Here is an 18626-nt window from a genome sequence, read left to right as displayed (position 1 = left end):
ACAATGCTAATTCACCATTAGTGCTGTATTATGGTCTGTTATATTATGTCATAGCTCAGTGGTTCCCAACTTCTGTGGTCCATTATCATTATCCTCGTGTGTGGTGAATTTACATGTGAGATTTTTTCAACACCAGAACGACAACACATGCATTAGCTCTTAATGAAAGCCTCTTCGATGTAACATGCAACCTGCAGAATTTTAGCTCTGTTTCTTTTATCAGAAGTCTTAACATGCATGCCTGAGATTGGATATACTATAGCTGATATTCCAATGCATCTTCAGTGGTTCTTCATTGTACTCTTTTTCTGCAGAGCTAACTAAACCCTCGTTTCCACCAAGTGGTCCGGTTCAGTTTGGTTCAGTTTGGTTCTCATTTATTGGCGTTTCCACCGTCAAAAGTGGGGAATGGTACCAAAATAACCGATCGGTATCGTCCTATTGTTTTTGCTACCCTTCTGTTAGGGTGCCAAGCGTACCGATCCAACCCTAAAAGCGTCTGTCGATTATATAGTATCGCCACTTCCCATGCAACAGCGGTAATAAAAGACAAACACAAAAAGCACCATGATGTTTTTTTGGCCATTTTTGCCTTTATTGGAGAGGACAGATGAAGAGAGACAGGAAATGTTTAGAGGAGAGTGTGGGGGGGTGACATGCAGCAAAGGGCCTGAGGTCAGATTCGAACCCACGGCCGTTGCAACGAGGAATACAGCCTCCGTACATGAGGTGCAAGACACAACCGCTAGTCTATTGGCGCCCCACATGAGAGTCTTTTTTTAAGGCTGTTTTTGTTTTTTGCGACTAAAATCAATGCACTGCCCCATGGACGACCTTGGAGGTTACGACCTCTGCAGGACGTCCTCCATTGTTGCCCTTTGTTTACTGTTTTCTTCTTCTGTACCAAACTGTACTGAACCAAACCGGACCGCTAAGTGGGCTTATATAGGGTATAGGCAAGACTGTATTCATTCAAAGATGGACGCACAGCTGCTGGTCCATGGTGTGTTTGGACATGATAGTTCAGGAAATGGTGGCACGGTTGAGAACCACTGTCCTACCTCACAGTTATGTTCTATACTGCTCGTGTGATGAACTAGTATCTGAACTACAGAATGAAAGAAGAAACAATAACTGATGGACTCACCTGTTGGGAGTTCCCGTTTCAGCAGAGGATGAGCAGTGAGGAAGAGAAACAAGCGACACAGGTTAGGCTTCAGATTTCACAGCAAAGACTCTTAACACAGAGCTGCATTTCAATCATACATATTCCATTAGTAACAATACAGTAGCTCCGCAAAGAGTGCTTAAAAAACGTCACATTTAAGGTAGTGTTTGGGACGTAAGCACATATGTGTCACTTCATCTGATAGTCTGTATATGTTCAGCAGAAAACACAGACCACCAGATTGTGATTCAACCCCCTCCCCATTGACACACAGGAACACACACACACCATAATGAAGCAGCCGTGTGTCAGGAGTTTGACCTTGTGTTTGTGTGACAGTAACAGATGAGTCTTGACATGAGGTGTTCTTTGTGTGTGTGTATATATCTGCACAGATTTGATCCAGTTTCTAAAAATGTTCTATTTACTGAGCTTAACCAGTTTCCAGCACATGCCCAGTAGATATTATTATGCAGAGAGAGTGTGTGTGTTGTAGGGATGTGCGGAAAGAGCTCATCAATAAAGGTCAAGAGGGCAGTTTGCTATGGAGCAGATAAAGAGACATAAGGACAGAGAATGAGGGGAGGGGGATTCTCATTAAAGCGTCCACACACTGCCGTGTCTCAGTTGGCTCTGATAAAAAACACTACAAGGAGGGGGGTCCTCAGGGATTAAACACGTCATGTGGCATCAGTTTTCTAAGAGAAAGATGTGATGAAGTGCTCTGAAAAACTGGAAAATGGTTCACTATCAATTAATCTGATCAGTCCGTCCAACAGAAGGAAGGACCCTGGAGGGTTTTTCTTTTTTACGCACTTTTAATAAACATACTTGACCTGATTCTGATTATTTGTTACAGACTTAATCACTGTGACAGAACTAACAATAAAAGGCACTTCTGGGTGAACATCAGTGGCGTTAACCTTCGACCTACGCAAGAGATAATGATATGTAAGAGAAATTGGTTTAATAGCCTTCGATACTGTTGACCAGGCAATTATGAAAGATAGATAAAAAAAGACACTATCAGACTGTCTAAACAATCTGTATGTTGGTTTGTAAAATATTCATCAAACAAATCACAATGTGACCAGGTGGAAGGTTTTACTTCCTGGTATGTTGAAGTTAAAAAATGGTGTGCCACAAGGCTCAATCTTGGGGCCACTGTTATTCACACTTTATATTAACAGTATCGGTCACAATGTTTCTAATGCAAATTTTCATTTATATGCAGATGATTCTGTTTTTTATTACTCTGCAAAAACCAAACAGGGACTTCTTAATAAAGTCGTGACATCAGCACTTAAACATTACCAGCAGCATCGGGTTGCATTAACCCAATGCAACACATTGAGGCGCAAACTTTATTCATATATGGGTTTTTTCTTTTCAGGTGAACCCCTCCTTGTCCAACTGTAAGCGCTTCCAACATGCAGTAGGCAAAGAGAGATGGCCCAGTCCACTCAGGGACGCTGTGTAGCGGCATAAGAACTGAAGGAGAACCAACAGACTTTCCAAATGGAAGAAAATACTTTCTATGGCCTAAAAAGACAAACAGATAAAAACCGAATCCACTTTGAGATGCATATAATTTCTTGATTGATCGCAGAATCTAGTTTTCAGATGTTTATTGGCACTCGCCTGCTGCTGTCTTTGTCCCTGCTGGTGAAACAGGACTGAGGAGTGGTGGGGAGTTTGGAAGAGAGGTTTTTTTCAAATCTGCCTTTAAGATCAATTAAAAATAATTTGCAGACAAATAGCTTTCTTCTGGTAAAGACTTCGGTTTTAGATGCCTACCACTTCTCTCTGGATTCAAAGGTTTGAGCGTCACTTGATGAGGACACTCTGTATTACAGTAATTCTCCATTCTATATTTTCATTTACTGGATTCTGTCCCCTCCACACAAAAAAAAACAATAATATTTCTAATATGAAACGAAGCCACAGAGTGGAGTTTATCTAGAAGTGACAAGCTGATGAAATCTTTGTCAGAAATAAATGAAAGCCTGTCTGTCAGTTTATCATAGCGTGCTGAATACATTAAGGAGAGGTCAGTGTGTTATAAAGGGTATTACACAAATGGTCTCTGTTGGGCATGGTGTGTGTGTGTGGTGTGTGTATATTTGTGTGTGTTTTTATCAGATCAATAGGGCATCATAAGTCCAGAGTTTAAAGGTCAGGCTTATAAAAAAAACAGAGAAAGATGGCGCCACAGGAGGGCTGAGAAATAAGACAGAGCAGCTGACAGCTGTGTGTGTGTGTGTGTGTGTGTGTGTGTGTGTGTGTGTGTGTGTGTGTGTGTGTGTGTGTGTGTGTGTGTGTGTGTGTGTGTGTGTGTGTGTGTGTGTGAGTGAAACACATAAGCCAGGTGTCCTTGGGCCTTTCTCAGTATCAAATAATTTTTCATTGTACAATTGTGAGACATTCATCTTAGCTCTAAGAAAAGAGTTAGTGTGTTCATGTGTGTGCCTTGTGTATGTGTGTGTGTGTAGTGTGTGTAGTAAAGGGTCAGAAAATAAAGAAAAGAAAAAGGCATGACTTCTCCTTTTCTTCTATCTGCTTTTGTCCTCAGTTCCCTCAGGAATCCATTTAACAGCAGAATCCCGTCAGGCTCTTATTCCTGTCGTTATGGACAGGTATGAGAACATGTGTGACTGTGTGTGTGTGTGTGTGTGTGTGTGTGTGTGTTTCTGTGTGTGTCTGTGTGTGTGTTGAGAGTATATTACTATAATATATTAACGTGTGCATGTTTCAATCGATGATCTTCTTTGAATTTGCACAGGCTGAGCCACCCAAAGAGACGCAGTATCACCTCGGGATATGAAGTCTATTCTCATGATAATCAAATGTTAATGGGATCACTGACGGCGCCCCGGCAGCACACGTATGGTTTCATTTTTCATAAATGAATTACCATCGCCTATTAAACCTGTTCAATGACATTCGGGTAAAATTAAGTATTTTAAATTGAGTTTTTTTTCTTTTTTTTAATCCATGTTCATCAGATCCACAACCTTTGACCCCGTGTATTCATCTCGTCTCAGACTGGAGAGTTTGTCTTAAGTTTGTTCGTTTGAACGAGGCATTGCTTTGGGGAAAATATTCAAAACCATCTTTTAAATCCAGCACAGCAAGAAGACGGGACTGTCGTTCTAAGGATGGAGAATTATTGTGATGTTTCTTTTTCTGTTTGTCGTGATGCTTTTCATGTCGTGTGTGAAGCATGCTGAATATTCTTGTTGCTGAAACGTGCTAAATAAATAAAAGATAGTATTTTAGAGATGCTGTCTTTCTAAAGAAGTCAACAGTTAGATGACGATTATTGTAGAATTGAACTTTTAATTTGACTTAGATTTTTTTTAAACCAGAACTAACCATAGATGGAGGACTGGGTCAATATAATAAATGACGTCACTTCCATTCTGGTTGCCAGGTTGCAGTGGGAGGAGCTTGTCAATCATAGGCAGCACCTTACCTCCCTTCATCGTCTATTTCACTCAAAATGGAACTATCATTCATCAAACTAACATCGAGTTGTTTTTTCACAGCTAGACTACACTAATTAAGTAAATGTTTACTGAGGTAACAATACAAGAGAGCAGTATGTTTATTTCCCCATTTTATTTCATTCAATCTGCATTTTTTTTTGCAACCAGTGAAATCGCCCCCTAGTGGCCATTAAAAACAATGCATGATGAAGAACTTTGGCGCTTGCTAGCCAATTAGAGACAGAGTAGGGGGGGTCGTCCCTTCACCATCTTAGGAATTGCAGCATATGGTCAATCAATCAATAGTGTGAATCAGAGGAGATTTAGAAGTGGGTATACTCTGTATACCTGCGTATTCCCTGCACTACACCACTGGGTATACCCACTTCTAAATCCCCTCAGATTCACACCAATGATTGATCCACAATTTCAGTTGAAAGCTGCATTTTGTTTTCCTAGGATGGTGCAGCGATAACCCTCCCTTCTCTCTCTGATTGGCGAGGACATACTGACTATGCAAGAGTAGTCTTCCATGTCACAGTTTAAAACAGAGGCCGTTTATCCTCTGCTGGACGGGGACACTTCTTATAGTCATGGTTTACTACAGTTCAGTATAACTGCTTTCATTACACAGTCTAGTCTAGCATGAGATATGTGAAAAATAACGGGCACAGCAGGCCTCTACATATCTTGACTTAAAGTCCCCAGTGGAGCTCATGATGCCAAAAATCCTGGATTCTACATTTCCCATGATGTTGTCTTTCAATGTCTGTTTAACTCCCCAGTTCATTCATGCTGCATGAAGCTAACTACACAACTATTTGCATCTGTGTGTTGACTCTGTATGTGATTGTACGATGCAGACATTTCACAAGGCAACAACCACATTCTGTGTTTGCATTGGCGATCTGTGCTGCCGTATATTGTGCTTTTTTCTCAACACCATGTTTCCTCACTTCAACTTCACCATGCCAGTTGAATGTGGTCTAATCGACCGAGAAAGGGCAGATAAGCTCTTAAAATGATCTGCCCTTTACCGAAACGCTGCAAGCAATGACTTTTACATTGACGGAACAAACTGGAAAGGCTTTCTAGTTTGGAGTCAGAGGTGTGTTCTTGCAAAAATGTTTGTCAGGAATGGTTGGAATAATATGAGCACAAGAAATACATCTATTAATTACGCTTGTTTGTCCAAATTCAATCCCAGCAACATTATATTTTGGGGTAACTGTAGTTAAAAAAAAAATTCTTAGCCATCCATTTTAGATAATTTTTCTATCATTGTTCTTTCACTGTATTTAACGTCACAGTTTTTCATGTTGCATTTATGCCATCGAGCTGTAAGAAACCGAGGTTAAGTGTATCTGATGATTCTTGACTTACGATCTTGTGGGACTTCGATGGTTGCTGCTTCGCGCCACAGTAGCAGCAGTAATGACACGAGAGCCAGGGCCGTGTGCCCGCCCTGCCCCGACATCTCTCCCCCTCCGATTGGCCGGCCTCAACCCCGCTCCTCTCCTGATTGGCTAGATGGTTCTTCTGACAGCCGCGCTGAGGACCTGAGAGTACAGACCGGGGACAGAGACAGATGGTTAGGATGAAGACAGCGAAGTAGACCGTACAGTAAATGGAAAGAATAAACTGTTTGTGTGTGTGTGTGTGTGTGTGTGTGTGTGTGTGTGTGTGTGTGTGTCTGTGTGTGTGTGTGTGTAGCTGTGTGTAGCTGTGCTTGGATTCTGGCACACGAGTGTGTGTCAACTCTGGCCTACATTCACAGCTGAGTCCCCGTGTGGCTCCCCTGAGAGAGCAGCCTAGAAACAAAGCCAAGGAGACGCTCTGTGGCACCGAGTCTTAAAGTGGGATCAAGCTGCAATCACAAGCTGCTTCACAGAGAAACGCAGGATGCTTCCAATTATCATCGAGACTTGTGTTGAATTCATCAATTAAACGTCTTTGAAACAACATGTGTTTTCATATTTTTTAACTGGAAGCTACACAAAGGAGTTTCAGACTTCATAGCACAGGGACATTCATCTATAATACTTATACTCAGACGTTTTGACTCACAGGTCTCCTATCAGTATTCCCGATCTAGACGATCCTGTCTGACATCTTTCAGGGTTTAACATAAAATGCTAAAATGGAAATATAGTAAAATAAATCCCTAAATGAGCTCTCTATAGAACCTAAATATGATGACAATGAATTATTAGAGTCATTTACTGACATCACATCAACACCTTGACTTTTATAGAAACATTTCTCTTAACAGCCGAAAGAAAAGCAGGAAGCTCCACCCACAAGTTTGTCAAATATCGTTGACACTTAGCAAGGACCACCGTCAGCTGTATTTTATCTTAAATTATCTTTTTGGGGCTTTTTGGCTGCAACATGTCCATAGCTTTAAAGAGGACATATCATCCCCCTCCTCCATCTTTTCAAACAGTCCCCCTGTGGTCTAAATGAAACATCTGTGCTGTGCTTTGGTCAAAATATAACATGAATCAAGCACCAGAGGAGGTTTGTAACCCTGTATAAACCAGCTCTCTCAGAACGCTCCGTTTTGGTGTGTGTGTCTCTTTAAATGCAATGACCCCCCCCCCCCCTGAGTTTGCCCCGTAGACATCACTCCTTCATTAGCGAGAATAAAAAATGGTGGACCTGCACAAAACTTTTGTTCTAGTCTGGGGGTGGAGTCCATGGGTGGAGATACCAGGGGAGGGGAGGGGATTTTGTTTTTTACCAGAATCCCACTGTGACATCACAAGGAGAGCAAATTTGAAACAGAGCATTTTTCGCTGTGTTGTCTTATGCAGACCACAAACAAAGGACTAGATGGGTTTATTTCACATGTTGTGGGTCAGTAGACTCTCAGGTTACACAGATATATGTTAAGTGGATTTTTCAGAATATGTCCCCTTTAAGGTAGATAGATTCACTGCAGAAGTATTTATCTAGCGCCTACGCTGTGACTTGTAGTTTTAATGTCTACAGAAGAAGGGTGTGTGTGCACATTTCCTGCAATTATATAATTTCAGACCAGAAACTGTTGATAAAATATTTATCAGGGGAATAACTCCGAGTGCTCGCTGTATGTAGTAGTCTTCGTGTCTGTAGGCACATTATGCATGCATGTTTCTGTGATGCGGTCAAATCAGTAGAAGAACACGGTGCTCAACTTTCAGAGGATGTATTCATCTAGCTAGAGGGGAAGACATTTGTTCAACATTTGTACTACTTCAGTGGAACAGTGAAATAAAGGAAATGAGTGTTCTGCTTCAAATACGTTTGTGCAAAGTGTTTTTTTAACTTATGGCATTATCTCATTAATAGATTGCATTCAAACTACAAGCCACAGATTGTTTTACAAATGAAGCGAGATACTGTAAAAGGAGACCGGTCTTAGTTAGCTTAATAAGCACAATAATGTAGAGCTCTAAATCTCTACAAAAGCTTCAGGTTAACCCGCGGGACACTGCATCTGATTTTGACTTTTCTCCTTGGCACTTTGTTAAGCAGCCAACGATTTCTAATTAACTCCCCAACACCTCCTCATGACAGCTACTCCTGTGTTCTGGCAACCATACCAGGACCACCTGCCCACCGTTAATCCCTGTCCCCCCATAGTGCTGTGCTGCAGTCCCCCACCAGGATCAATCCTTCACTCTGCTTCAAATCACAGCACAGTGAAACCAATGACAACAGGATACAGGACTAATCAGGTGGGATGGAGGGTTTGAATTTCAAATATAAGGGAAAAGAAGGAGGGTGGAGATGTGATAAAACACAAAGCACTGATGAGCTGCTGAAGGAGACATTACAATTAAATAAATTCATATTATGTTGTACAAACAGGACTCACAGTATAGATCCCTTCTGTTGTGTATTTAGCAGTAAACATATATCTGCTCATGAACACAGAATCTGTGCACAGGGGAAAGATCTCAGTATCTAAGCGTGTTCTGGTTTCTTCCTGCAGTCCGTTTGTTGTCACCGAAGGATTGACCAATCACTGGCTTGGGCTGTATGCAGGTAAACACATGGCCTAATGTCTGTGCTAATCTTTGAATCAATCAGAGATCGTCTTACTTCAATTTAGCTTTTTTTAAATCAGTTTTATTTTGTAAGCTGGTATCTGTTAACCAGGCTGTGTGTTGTCAAAACTCTGGAAATGATGTCCAACATGATGTGAGGCAATTCAATGTGTTGCAATACAAGTAATAATTGCAAGGTTTTCTTTTTTAAATATTGTAATTTTTATTTTTCAGAAATAAAAGATAAAATACAGACTTATGCTAAAGTGAAGCTGCTCCATCATCCCTTCTGGGCATCCATACATGTGTGGTGGTAACCCTGTCCTGACTGGATTTTAATGTTCTGGTTTGTTCCTGTTGACTCGGGATGTTTCTGGGCGGGGAGTTGGTGTGTTTCCATGGTGTGTTAAATGCTTGCAGTAAATGTACAAACTAACTGGAATAGTAAAATCAACCTTTTTAACCAATGTGCCACACCGTGCAAACGTCAGCATGAAGCATGGCAGCAATTACATTAATCATTATTCGTACTATTCTGTTTCTGTACGATCATTCAAACTGTGTTTTTTCCTTAAATTGATCCAAACTGTCACAGAAAAAGGCAAAATTTAACGTCAGCCTTTGTCTCTTTAAACAATGAGCGCTGCAGAAACAGACTGATTTCACAACAGAGGGGACTCAACAGCTTTGTGGCCTCAGGGCAGTCATCAGATTTCACCCAAAACCTGCAACACCTACCACACACACACACACACACACACACACACACACACACACACACACACACACACACACACACACACACACACACACACATTTATGCATAAACCATCTGGTGGTATGTCAATCCAACACTATTCAACAACATAGCTAATCTGCCCCTGGGGAGCTAATACCCCAGTATTGGCTGGCATGAGATGTCAGTCACATACAGCCCCTAACACACACACACACACACACACACACACACACACACACGTGCATGCTCACACACACAGGCACACACAAACACAACACGCATGGATGCAGAAGCACAGGGAGGTACACAACACGGTCACACATGGATGAAGACACGCCCCGACACACCCTCATTCCTCCCTCAAACACAAACACACACACACACACACACACACACAGATAACACAAGGCATATCTCTGCCGCCCAGCTGTTGTGATACCTGACCTGTATCTCCCTCATCTCTGTTCATTAAGGAAACTCAGATAACACACTCACACACGTACAGTAGAGCGGAGAGATGGAACTGGGAAAAGACCGAAACCAGTTTGGAATTGCAGATCTTTTTTTCAAGTGTCCTGGAAAGACGGGAATCAAGATAAAGCGGGAAGCAGAGAGAAAGAAAGATATGAAGAGAGATGAAGGCAGTGAAAACACTGAAATAGGTCAGTGTTCAACTTCCACATGTAGAACTCTCTACACACGGTGCTGTGCATTATAGATGACAGCACACAGTGATACACAGAGGCTGAGAGCACAAACAGGGTCAGTGAACGTCACATACAGCGTACTACACATTACCTCACACGGCAGAGGAACAGCAGCAGCTGCTCTGCGGGCTGCGAAAACCTGCAACACATTTCACTAAATCAACCACAGAATCATGTTCAACACATGTTCATCACATGAGGATTTCAAATAAATTATACATCCTTCAATCTGCCTAAATGTGTACGTACTTGTCTTCATTGCACTTTAAGACGTTTTATTCTCTTATGTAGGAAAGTTGAAGATAAGGAGGGTTCCTGGTTCAGACCTTTTGTCACCTAGAGGTTGACCAAGCAACCGACCGAGACTCAGGGAGGTCACTGCACTTGGCAAGAAAATAGTCCTCCATACATCCTCCTCTAAAAGTACATATAGATGTTTTTATAACTCAGTTCACACAGAATAAAAAAACACAGATTAAAATGTTTAAGAGTGGCATACGGAGGGCAGAATATGAAAGTTGTCCCAAGCTTCATCAACAACAAATGTTCAGTTCAGAATATCAAAAAGAATATTTGCCCCAATGTGAACTTCTGACATCGAGAGACTGGCTTCAACACTTAGGATTTTGTTACTTTTATATTTTTAAGCTGCATTTATTCACTACTATCTATCTATAGAAATGAGACTCAATATTATCTCTTAACTCAAGTTTCTCTTCTGACTTTAAGTCTGCAAATATTCGAGAATCTGGCAATTTGAACGTATCAATAACACAGGGGCAAGATTCAGTAAATTGATATATTTTGGGATGATTTTAGCGAGGTGATGTAATGCAACAATTTCTAACATTGAATTAGATTGGAATATTTTATTGAATAGGAAAGCTGTTGTAGTCTGAAAAACCTGAAAAAAACATCCAACCTGTGCATCAAATCTAGGTTGAAATAGTTGGATCTGCATTAAATCACCTTTAACATCCAACCATATAATGCTACATTTTGTGCGATCTGAAAAACATTACATTAAGCAAATAAGCATTAACACAAAATGATGACCAGTGCATGAAAAAGAAAGTCTTCTCCCATCCCTGTACTTTCTTTTGGCTACTTTAGGAGCCTAGAGACACTGGCCGTTACCCCAAGAGGCTTAATCATCGTAGGAAAAAAGCAGAAATTTGGCCCGTATCTGATAAATTTAGACAGTTTTGGCTTTCACAGTCCAGGCCATTAAACCTCGAAAGCAGGAGCAGTCCGAACTGGGCGACATCCTCTGGCAAAGGAGCAAGCACCAGAGTACCAAACAATGTCAACTTGTCAACTTGTGCCGGGTCGAAAAACACAAACATGTGGCTCTACTTGACATTGTTTCAGGGGGTCTGGTCACAGGGCAGCAGAGCAGCAGTTTGCCCTCGCTGGGTTGCCAGTCATGGGGATCTGGTGCAGTAGTTCCCCGGACATGGGCACTGGCTCGGAGACATGACGGGTCAGCGTGCAGGTTAACTTATTTACAGGGTAGACTAGGGGGACGGGAAGATTCATGCACAGCTCCTGCATCAAACTGGCAGCTGTGGTTTGGTCGGCTGCCTTCACAGTGTGGCAGAGAAGCAGACTGTGCGTTGTTCACATTTCTGGTTGACCTAGCTAAAAATAAGTTGATTTACTCTCACACACACACTCACACACACACACACACACACTGGGTGACCTAATAGACAAACCAAAACACAACCAGGTCAGTGTTACCTCGCTCTCACTTTAGGGCCACAACCGGAGGCAGACATTAGCATCACAGGGAGCGCTTCATGCTAACGCTACATTCATGTGTGCAGCATGAATCTCTCTCTGCTGCCTCTCAGGCTCCAAACAGAAACAGACGGCCTGTTGCAGGCTGTTTCTAAAATTAACATGTAGTTTGAATTTTTGTGTGTACACAGTGTGTTGTGCATCAGTGAGCATTGCTCAGTGACCTTCTGTGAGTGTTGGCAAAAGCGTGCTCAGAGTCAAAATCATGACACATGTTAACCCACTTCTTGAAACGTCGGGGGAATTAGCATAAAATTGCTAAATGGAGCTTTAAAGAAAACAGTTCTTTGAAAACTATGTGGGGGGGTTTGGAAAATGTAGGTCTCCTGTCATTTACACAAATACAGCAGCGTTTGGACCGTATGCGACGTGACCGCGGGATTATTTGTGTGGTTAAAAAACATGAAAACCGAATTTGTGTCTGGGTTAATAACATCATCTGGATCGGTACGCAGCTTGGTTTTTCTACTTCCTGCTTCAGGGATTTTGTCTGAATGAACTCTACCGCCTCCAGCGACTTACTACAGTGGTGTTAGGCCAACAAACTCAGATTTGTGCAGTGATTTAATTGCAATAAAAAAGAGACGTTATGATGCCAGCTGACCCGATTTTCTGGATGTAAAAATTTTTTTCATTCACGTCAGTCACAAAACAAGAATCAACTCTATAGATTCTTGTTTTGGGGGCGCTGGGTGTGCAGTCGTTAATACGTGCGCCCCATGCACGGAGGCTATAGTCCTCCGAGCGGGCGGCCCAGGTTCAAATCCGACCTGTGGCTCCTTTCCCGCATGTCCTTCCCCACTCTCTCTCGCCCTGATTTCCGACTCTATCCACTGTCCCCCCAAAGTCTGCAAGTGATACTAACAAGGTAATCCACGTCGCTCACTCTGAGTTTGTCTCTATTTTCATCTTTTTATCTCACTTTTTGTATCACACGTGCCTTGGTACAATTCATTCTAGTGAAGTCGATGACATCTCTTGTCCTGTCAGGCAAAATACAGACAAAGAAAATAGATAAGATAAACCGTCATGTAACTTCCGCTGTTCCTGGAGCCAGCCTCTAGTGGACACTCGAAGAACTGCAGGATTTTCAGACTTTGGCTTCATTTTTCAATACCGGAGTTTGCCGCTTGGTCTTACACACACGAGATTTAAATTCCAGATTTCATGGTGCACATTTTTTCAGTTTCGGATGTGTGCCTTTGATTGAATCAATAGACTTTGATACTCTTATTTGAATTAAAGGCTTAATATGCAATTTTTCACACTTAAATGTAGAAATCAAGTATATCCTCTGAAAATAACTCTGTGAGTCATGACTGTCTACAATGGGTGTAACACCCGAGTCCCACTGTCTGTGATGTTTTCAGAGTTTTCAGAGTCCTATCTTCAGTTTGTTTACATCGCCCGGACGGCCGGCTGACTCCTCCCCTCACGTATAAAAGTTGTTTAATTGAGGGACTAGAGAAAAGAAGAATAACATACTGTACTCACTGCTTAACTGTGTTTCTAGATCACGCTCATTTCAGGTAAATTTACATGCAGTGTGAAGATACGAGCAGAATAAAGATCGCTAGCATTAGCATGCTAACACAACAATGCAGCGCCAGTTGCTTTGGTTTCATGCTGGTGCTCAAGGGCGACATCTGCCGGATCAAAAAATCACATATAAAGCCTTTAAAGCCCTAACTGATTTTATTATTTCTCTGAGCGGCGTCTGAAAATGCAGGAGTTAAAATCACCTCACTTTTAAATGACCTGTGAAAACGAGCATAATTAGCATAATTAAGATGTGATTATTCCAGCTGCACACACACACACACACACACACAAAAGAAAGGCCTAATCAGCTGCTGGAGGTTTTTTTTTATTTGTGCTCTCTTCAGGAATATCTTCCTTGATTCAGACACTCACAAAGAATGAAGCATTATCAACCGCTCGTCTTTGACGGGAGATAACACGCTGCAAAAAAAGTGCAAAAAAAATGAAAGTACGCAGAGTCTCCAAACACGACCGCACAGGCGGGTTTATAATGGTCTTGTTTCTCACTGTTATCGTCATCTCCTCATTCCATCATGTGCAATTACACATGAAGCTCATTGTTGTGTTTCCTCTTTGTCCATGAAGGGAGAGCATTCATATTCAGCTATGCCCATCCCCGGCCCAGGACTCACAAACACTCAACACTCGCTCTTTGTGCCTTTGTTTGCAGGACTGGGGGATTCCATTAGAGGCATTTTGGATGATGATGATGATGAGTGCTAATGGAGCTCTACAGGGACACAAACACAGAGACACGGGGCTGCGGAGGTGAAGGGACTGTTTGTCATCTACATTTTGTGGGTTCATTTGTGTGTGTAAACAAAAACCCCTCGTTTCACACTCGAATCTCATGAACTGATTTCACATGTAGTCGTGTTTGTTGTGAATTTTAATGGCCATGCATGCAAAGAAAGCTGCTCGGTGCTCCTCATCCCTTCCCTCCTTCCTCATCCCTTCCCTCCTTCCTCATCCCTTCCCTCCTTCCTCATCCCTTCCCTCCTTCCCATCCATTCACCCTCCTTCCTCATCCCTTCCCTCCTTCCTCATCCCTTCCCTCCTTCCCATCCATTCACCATCCTTCCTCATCCCTTCCCTCCTTCCTCATCCCTTCCCTCCTTCCCATCCATTCACCCTCCTTCCTCATCCCTTCCCTCCTTCCTCATCCCTTCCCTCCTTCCCATCCATTCACCCTCCTTCCTCATCCCTTCCCTCCTTCCTCATCCCTTCCCTCCTTCCTCATCCCGTCCCTCCGTCCCATCCATTCACCCTCCTTCCTCATCCCTTCCCTCCGTCCTCATCCCTTCCCTCCTTCCTCATCCCTTCCCTCCTTCCTCATCCCTTCCCTCCTTCCCATCCATTCACCCTCCTTCCTCATCCCTTCCCTCCTTCCTCATCCCTTCCCTCCTTCCTCATCCCTTCCCTCCTTCCCATCCATTCACCCTCCTTCCTCATCCCTTCCCTCCTTCCTCATCCCTTCCCTCCTTCCTCATCCCTTCCCTCCTTCCCATCCATTCACCCTCCTTCCTCATCCCTTCCCTCCGTCCTCATCCCTTCCCTCCTTCCCATCCATTCACCCTCCTTCCTCATCCCTTCCCTCCTTCCTCATCCCTTCCATCCTTCCCATCCATTCACCCTCCTTCCTCATCCCTTCCCTCCTTCCTCATCCCGTCCCTCCTTCCCATCCATTCACCCTCCTTCCTCATCCCTTCCCTCCGTCCTCATCCCTTCCCTCCTTCCTCATCCCTTCCCTCCTTCCTCATCCCTTCCCTCCTTCCCATCCATTCACCCTCCTTCCTCATCCCTTCCCTCCTTCCTCATCCCTTCCCTCCTTCCCATCCATTCACCCTCCTTCCTCATCCCTTCCCTCCTTCCTCATCCCTTCCCTCCTTCCTCATCCCGTCCCTCCTTCCCATCCATTCACCCTCCTTCCTCATCCCTTCCCTCCGTCCTCATCCCTTCCCTCCTTCCTCATCCCTTCCCTCCTTCCTCATCCCTTCCCTCCTTCCCATCCATTCACCCTCCTTCCTCATCCCTTCCCTCCTTCCCATCCATTCACCCTCCTTCCTCATCCCTTCCCTCCTTCCTCATCCCTTCCCTCCTTCCTCATCACTTCCCTCCTTCCCATCCATTCACCCTCCTTCCTCATCCCTTCCCTAAAGAAATAGTGACGTGACCTCTCTACATTTCCTGTCTCTCTTCAGATTTCTTCTCGATCAACGGCAACAAGGCCCAAAATATAACGTCGGAAAAAAATCCAAAATTAGCCATAAAAAGAATCCCTTCTTTATTTTTAGCTGATTTTAATCATTAATAACACGGCGGGAACGTTTGACATGTGAGGTTGAGATAGCGTTGTTTTATCCAGATCTTTCTCGAGGTAAACATTTTTAGAACCTACACTGACTGGTCGGAGGTCGAGCTTCGGTTCAGTGTCAGAGGATTGACCTCCTTATTATCAGAAACCTTTTCTTTCCTTCCTTTTTCTCTCCACCTTCTAATTTGACTTACATCACATCTAATCCTGCGTCTTGTACATTATACATTCACAGTAGAATATATTAAATGCAGTGAATGTAGGTCATGCAGAAGAAGAAGACAGAGGAAGAAATGAGCCAAGGATCTTTTTTTAAAAATCTCCATTTGCATTTTCTTAAAACTGGAATTTGTAAACGTTCTCTAAAGAATATTTCCCAGCTGCTAAAAGATGGAGGTTTCTTCTCTTTATGTGATGTGTACTTTTCTTCTGAAGAATCTAATTTTTATCTCTGTGAGAAGTAAAGCTTGAGGCAATAACACACTAAATGCCCCTTCAGCTATTTCTGTGACCTCCATATAAACCTCCAACATCAATTCTGTTTAACCAACAGCCCCTCCCCAAAAAAAACCCTCCCCCCATCACACACACTTTACCCTCAGCAGGGCTACTGGGAGCGCTATACAAACTGGTAATAAAAACTGTACATAGCAGAAGATGAGCAGAAACAATCTGATCACAAACACAGCGATACTGGATGATCGTGAACGCATGTGAGCTTGTGATTGGTCGAACTTCCCCTCTGCACAGAAATCAATCAAGGCAGCATGTTGAACAGAGGAAATCACAACAGAGTGCGTATGCTGAGTCATGTGGCTCGTGATAAACCGAGCATAAGGTGCAAATATTTTGTTTCACTGGGCAGGTCAAAATGTTTTGGGACACGCTGTGGTCATTTGTGGGACTTTTAGGACCGCACAGGGCGATTTCTGATGAATGAGGTCGGATAGTCATTTTTCTCAAAAGCCTTTCTGAAATTGGAAAACTCGCTGGATGCTTTTCTGGCTCTTTCAACTCTGATTGGGAAACTCAGGCTGCACCGGAAATCTTCCTGAGCTAGTTGTTCACACATGCACCTCATGGGGAGAGACTATTGCTGACGGACGAAAGGGGCGGGGTCTCAGGAGGCAGGACGGAAAAGAAGAAGGACAGACAAAGCAACACTTTTTTGCCTCTTCATCAATGTTACTCGCAGTGAGACGCTGCGTTCTCACATCAACTCACGCCGACTTCCTGTGGAAAGTTTAAAGGGGACTGGAAGGAAAAATTCAGGTAAAGTTGAGTTGAAAAATGTGTCCGTTTGCGTTCACACATGAAGAGTGAACAAACTACTTTGTTGTTCTTATACTTGTTGTTTATTTGTAAGACGTAAAATGTGCAAAGCAACTTTTTTTTTTTTTAAGATTTTTTGGGGTCTAAAGCGCCTTTAGTGAGAAGACAGGACAGAAGATAGAGTCGGGCATGGGGATGATAGAGTGGGGGGGATGACATGTGGTTAAGTGGAGAGGGTCAGAGTTGAACCCCAGCCGCCCAAAGGCCACCCCTCATTATCGATAAGCTATGCAACGTATCAGTACAAAGAAACTCGTCATGGTGCTTGGAGAATATGTAAAATGTCCGTTTGAAAGAGTGGACTTCTGTGAGTTAAGAGAAGCTTTTAGTCCGGTCTGTTTTTGTGAATGTAGGTGTGTAACATCCAACAGAAACGCTGACTTACCTTCACGGATGTGGACACGTCTCTTGTGTCTGTCCACCCACTGTGTCGTCTCCACTCAGCAGACCTGAAGAGACACAGAGACAGAAAATAAACAAAGTTACAGCCTCGTGCTGAATGTGTTCACAGCGAAAACAAGCTCAAGTTTTGTTGCGCACAGAGAAACACAGTTAAGATCAAAATCTGAATAGACGAGCGCCGTCAGATGTGGTGACTGCTCATTAGTCTTTGTTAGTCTGAGTGCAGGAAGAAGAGGAAGATATAACGCTACACACACAAAAACACAAACACACACACGCCTCAGGACTGTCTGCAGCACTGTTTGTTTCTTCCACTGTGTGTTCGAGCTTTCAAAGAGCACGGCTGTACGCCAGCCGCTGCCCTTAGGATCAAACGATGCTCATTCCTGCTTTCTTTTTATCCGTCTTGTCTGAGCTGCAGCACCGAAATACACACACACACACACACACACACACACACACACACACACACACACACACACTCACTCACAGTCCGCCTGGAGCTGAGAGGAAAAGCCTCTATGGGAGTATAAAACACACATAAACACACACTGCAACTCCAATAAAGTCTGTGCTAAAATGAAAAATGTTTCAGTCAATACAAAAAAAAACATCCGTTACTGTGGAACCAAAACACACGAGGGTAACTTCCCCCAGTTACACGCAGCTAAAGGCTTGTTGTCACAGATTATTTCCAGATGAAAAGGTAGTCGCTGGTGCTCAAATTTATCAGAAGAGTTGCCCTTTATTTAAGTGTTGTACATCTTACACATATGGACACATGGTGGGTGGGGGATTCTATGAAAGAATCAAAGTGATGCAGCGATCTTAACGTCTCCCATTTTCAAACTTATCCAAGATGCTTTTCTCTGATTTTGGTTTTCCCGGTTCTCTCCCCGTCTCCCCGTGGCGCTGGGTTACACCCTCAACCCGATGGCAGCATGTCACCCCTCACTCTCTTTTCCTGACATTTATTTATTTTTAATTATTTTTATTACTTTCATGCTTTCCATCAGTAATACTTTACACGTTTTTATCAACCAAAATAATACCATAACATTTAACTTAGTTACACTTTTCAAGAGTGAAAACAGGAT

The 18626-nt window shown here is 43.0% G+C and overlaps 1 protein-coding gene across 12 annotated transcripts in view; it reads right to left on the bottom strand.

Moving 5' to 3' along the window:
* nfasca (neurofascin homolog (chicken) a) overlaps positions 1–18626 on the bottom strand; it is a 138340-nt gene that overhangs the window by 50830 nt on the left and 68884 nt on the right. For all 12 annotated transcript variants that reach the window (XM_061041544.1, XM_061041546.1, XM_061041545.1 and 9 more), the window contains 2 exons: positions 17513–17576; positions 6040–6215 (listed from right to left, as the gene is read on the bottom strand). In XM_061041544.1, the coding sequence (XP_060897527.1) occupies positions 6040–6133 (94 nt within the window). In that variant the 5' untranslated portion in view covers positions 6134–6215; positions 17513–17576. The remainder of the gene's footprint in view (positions 1–6039; positions 6216–17512; positions 17577–18626) is intronic.

The sequence above is a fragment of the Labrus mixtus genome, chromosome 7 (assembly GCF_963584025.1).
Source record: "Labrus mixtus chromosome 7, fLabMix1.1, whole genome shotgun sequence".
NCBI lineage: Eukaryota > Metazoa > Chordata > Actinopteri > Labriformes > Labridae > Labrus > Labrus mixtus.
This window is presented reverse-complemented; position numbering and strand designations above follow the sequence as displayed.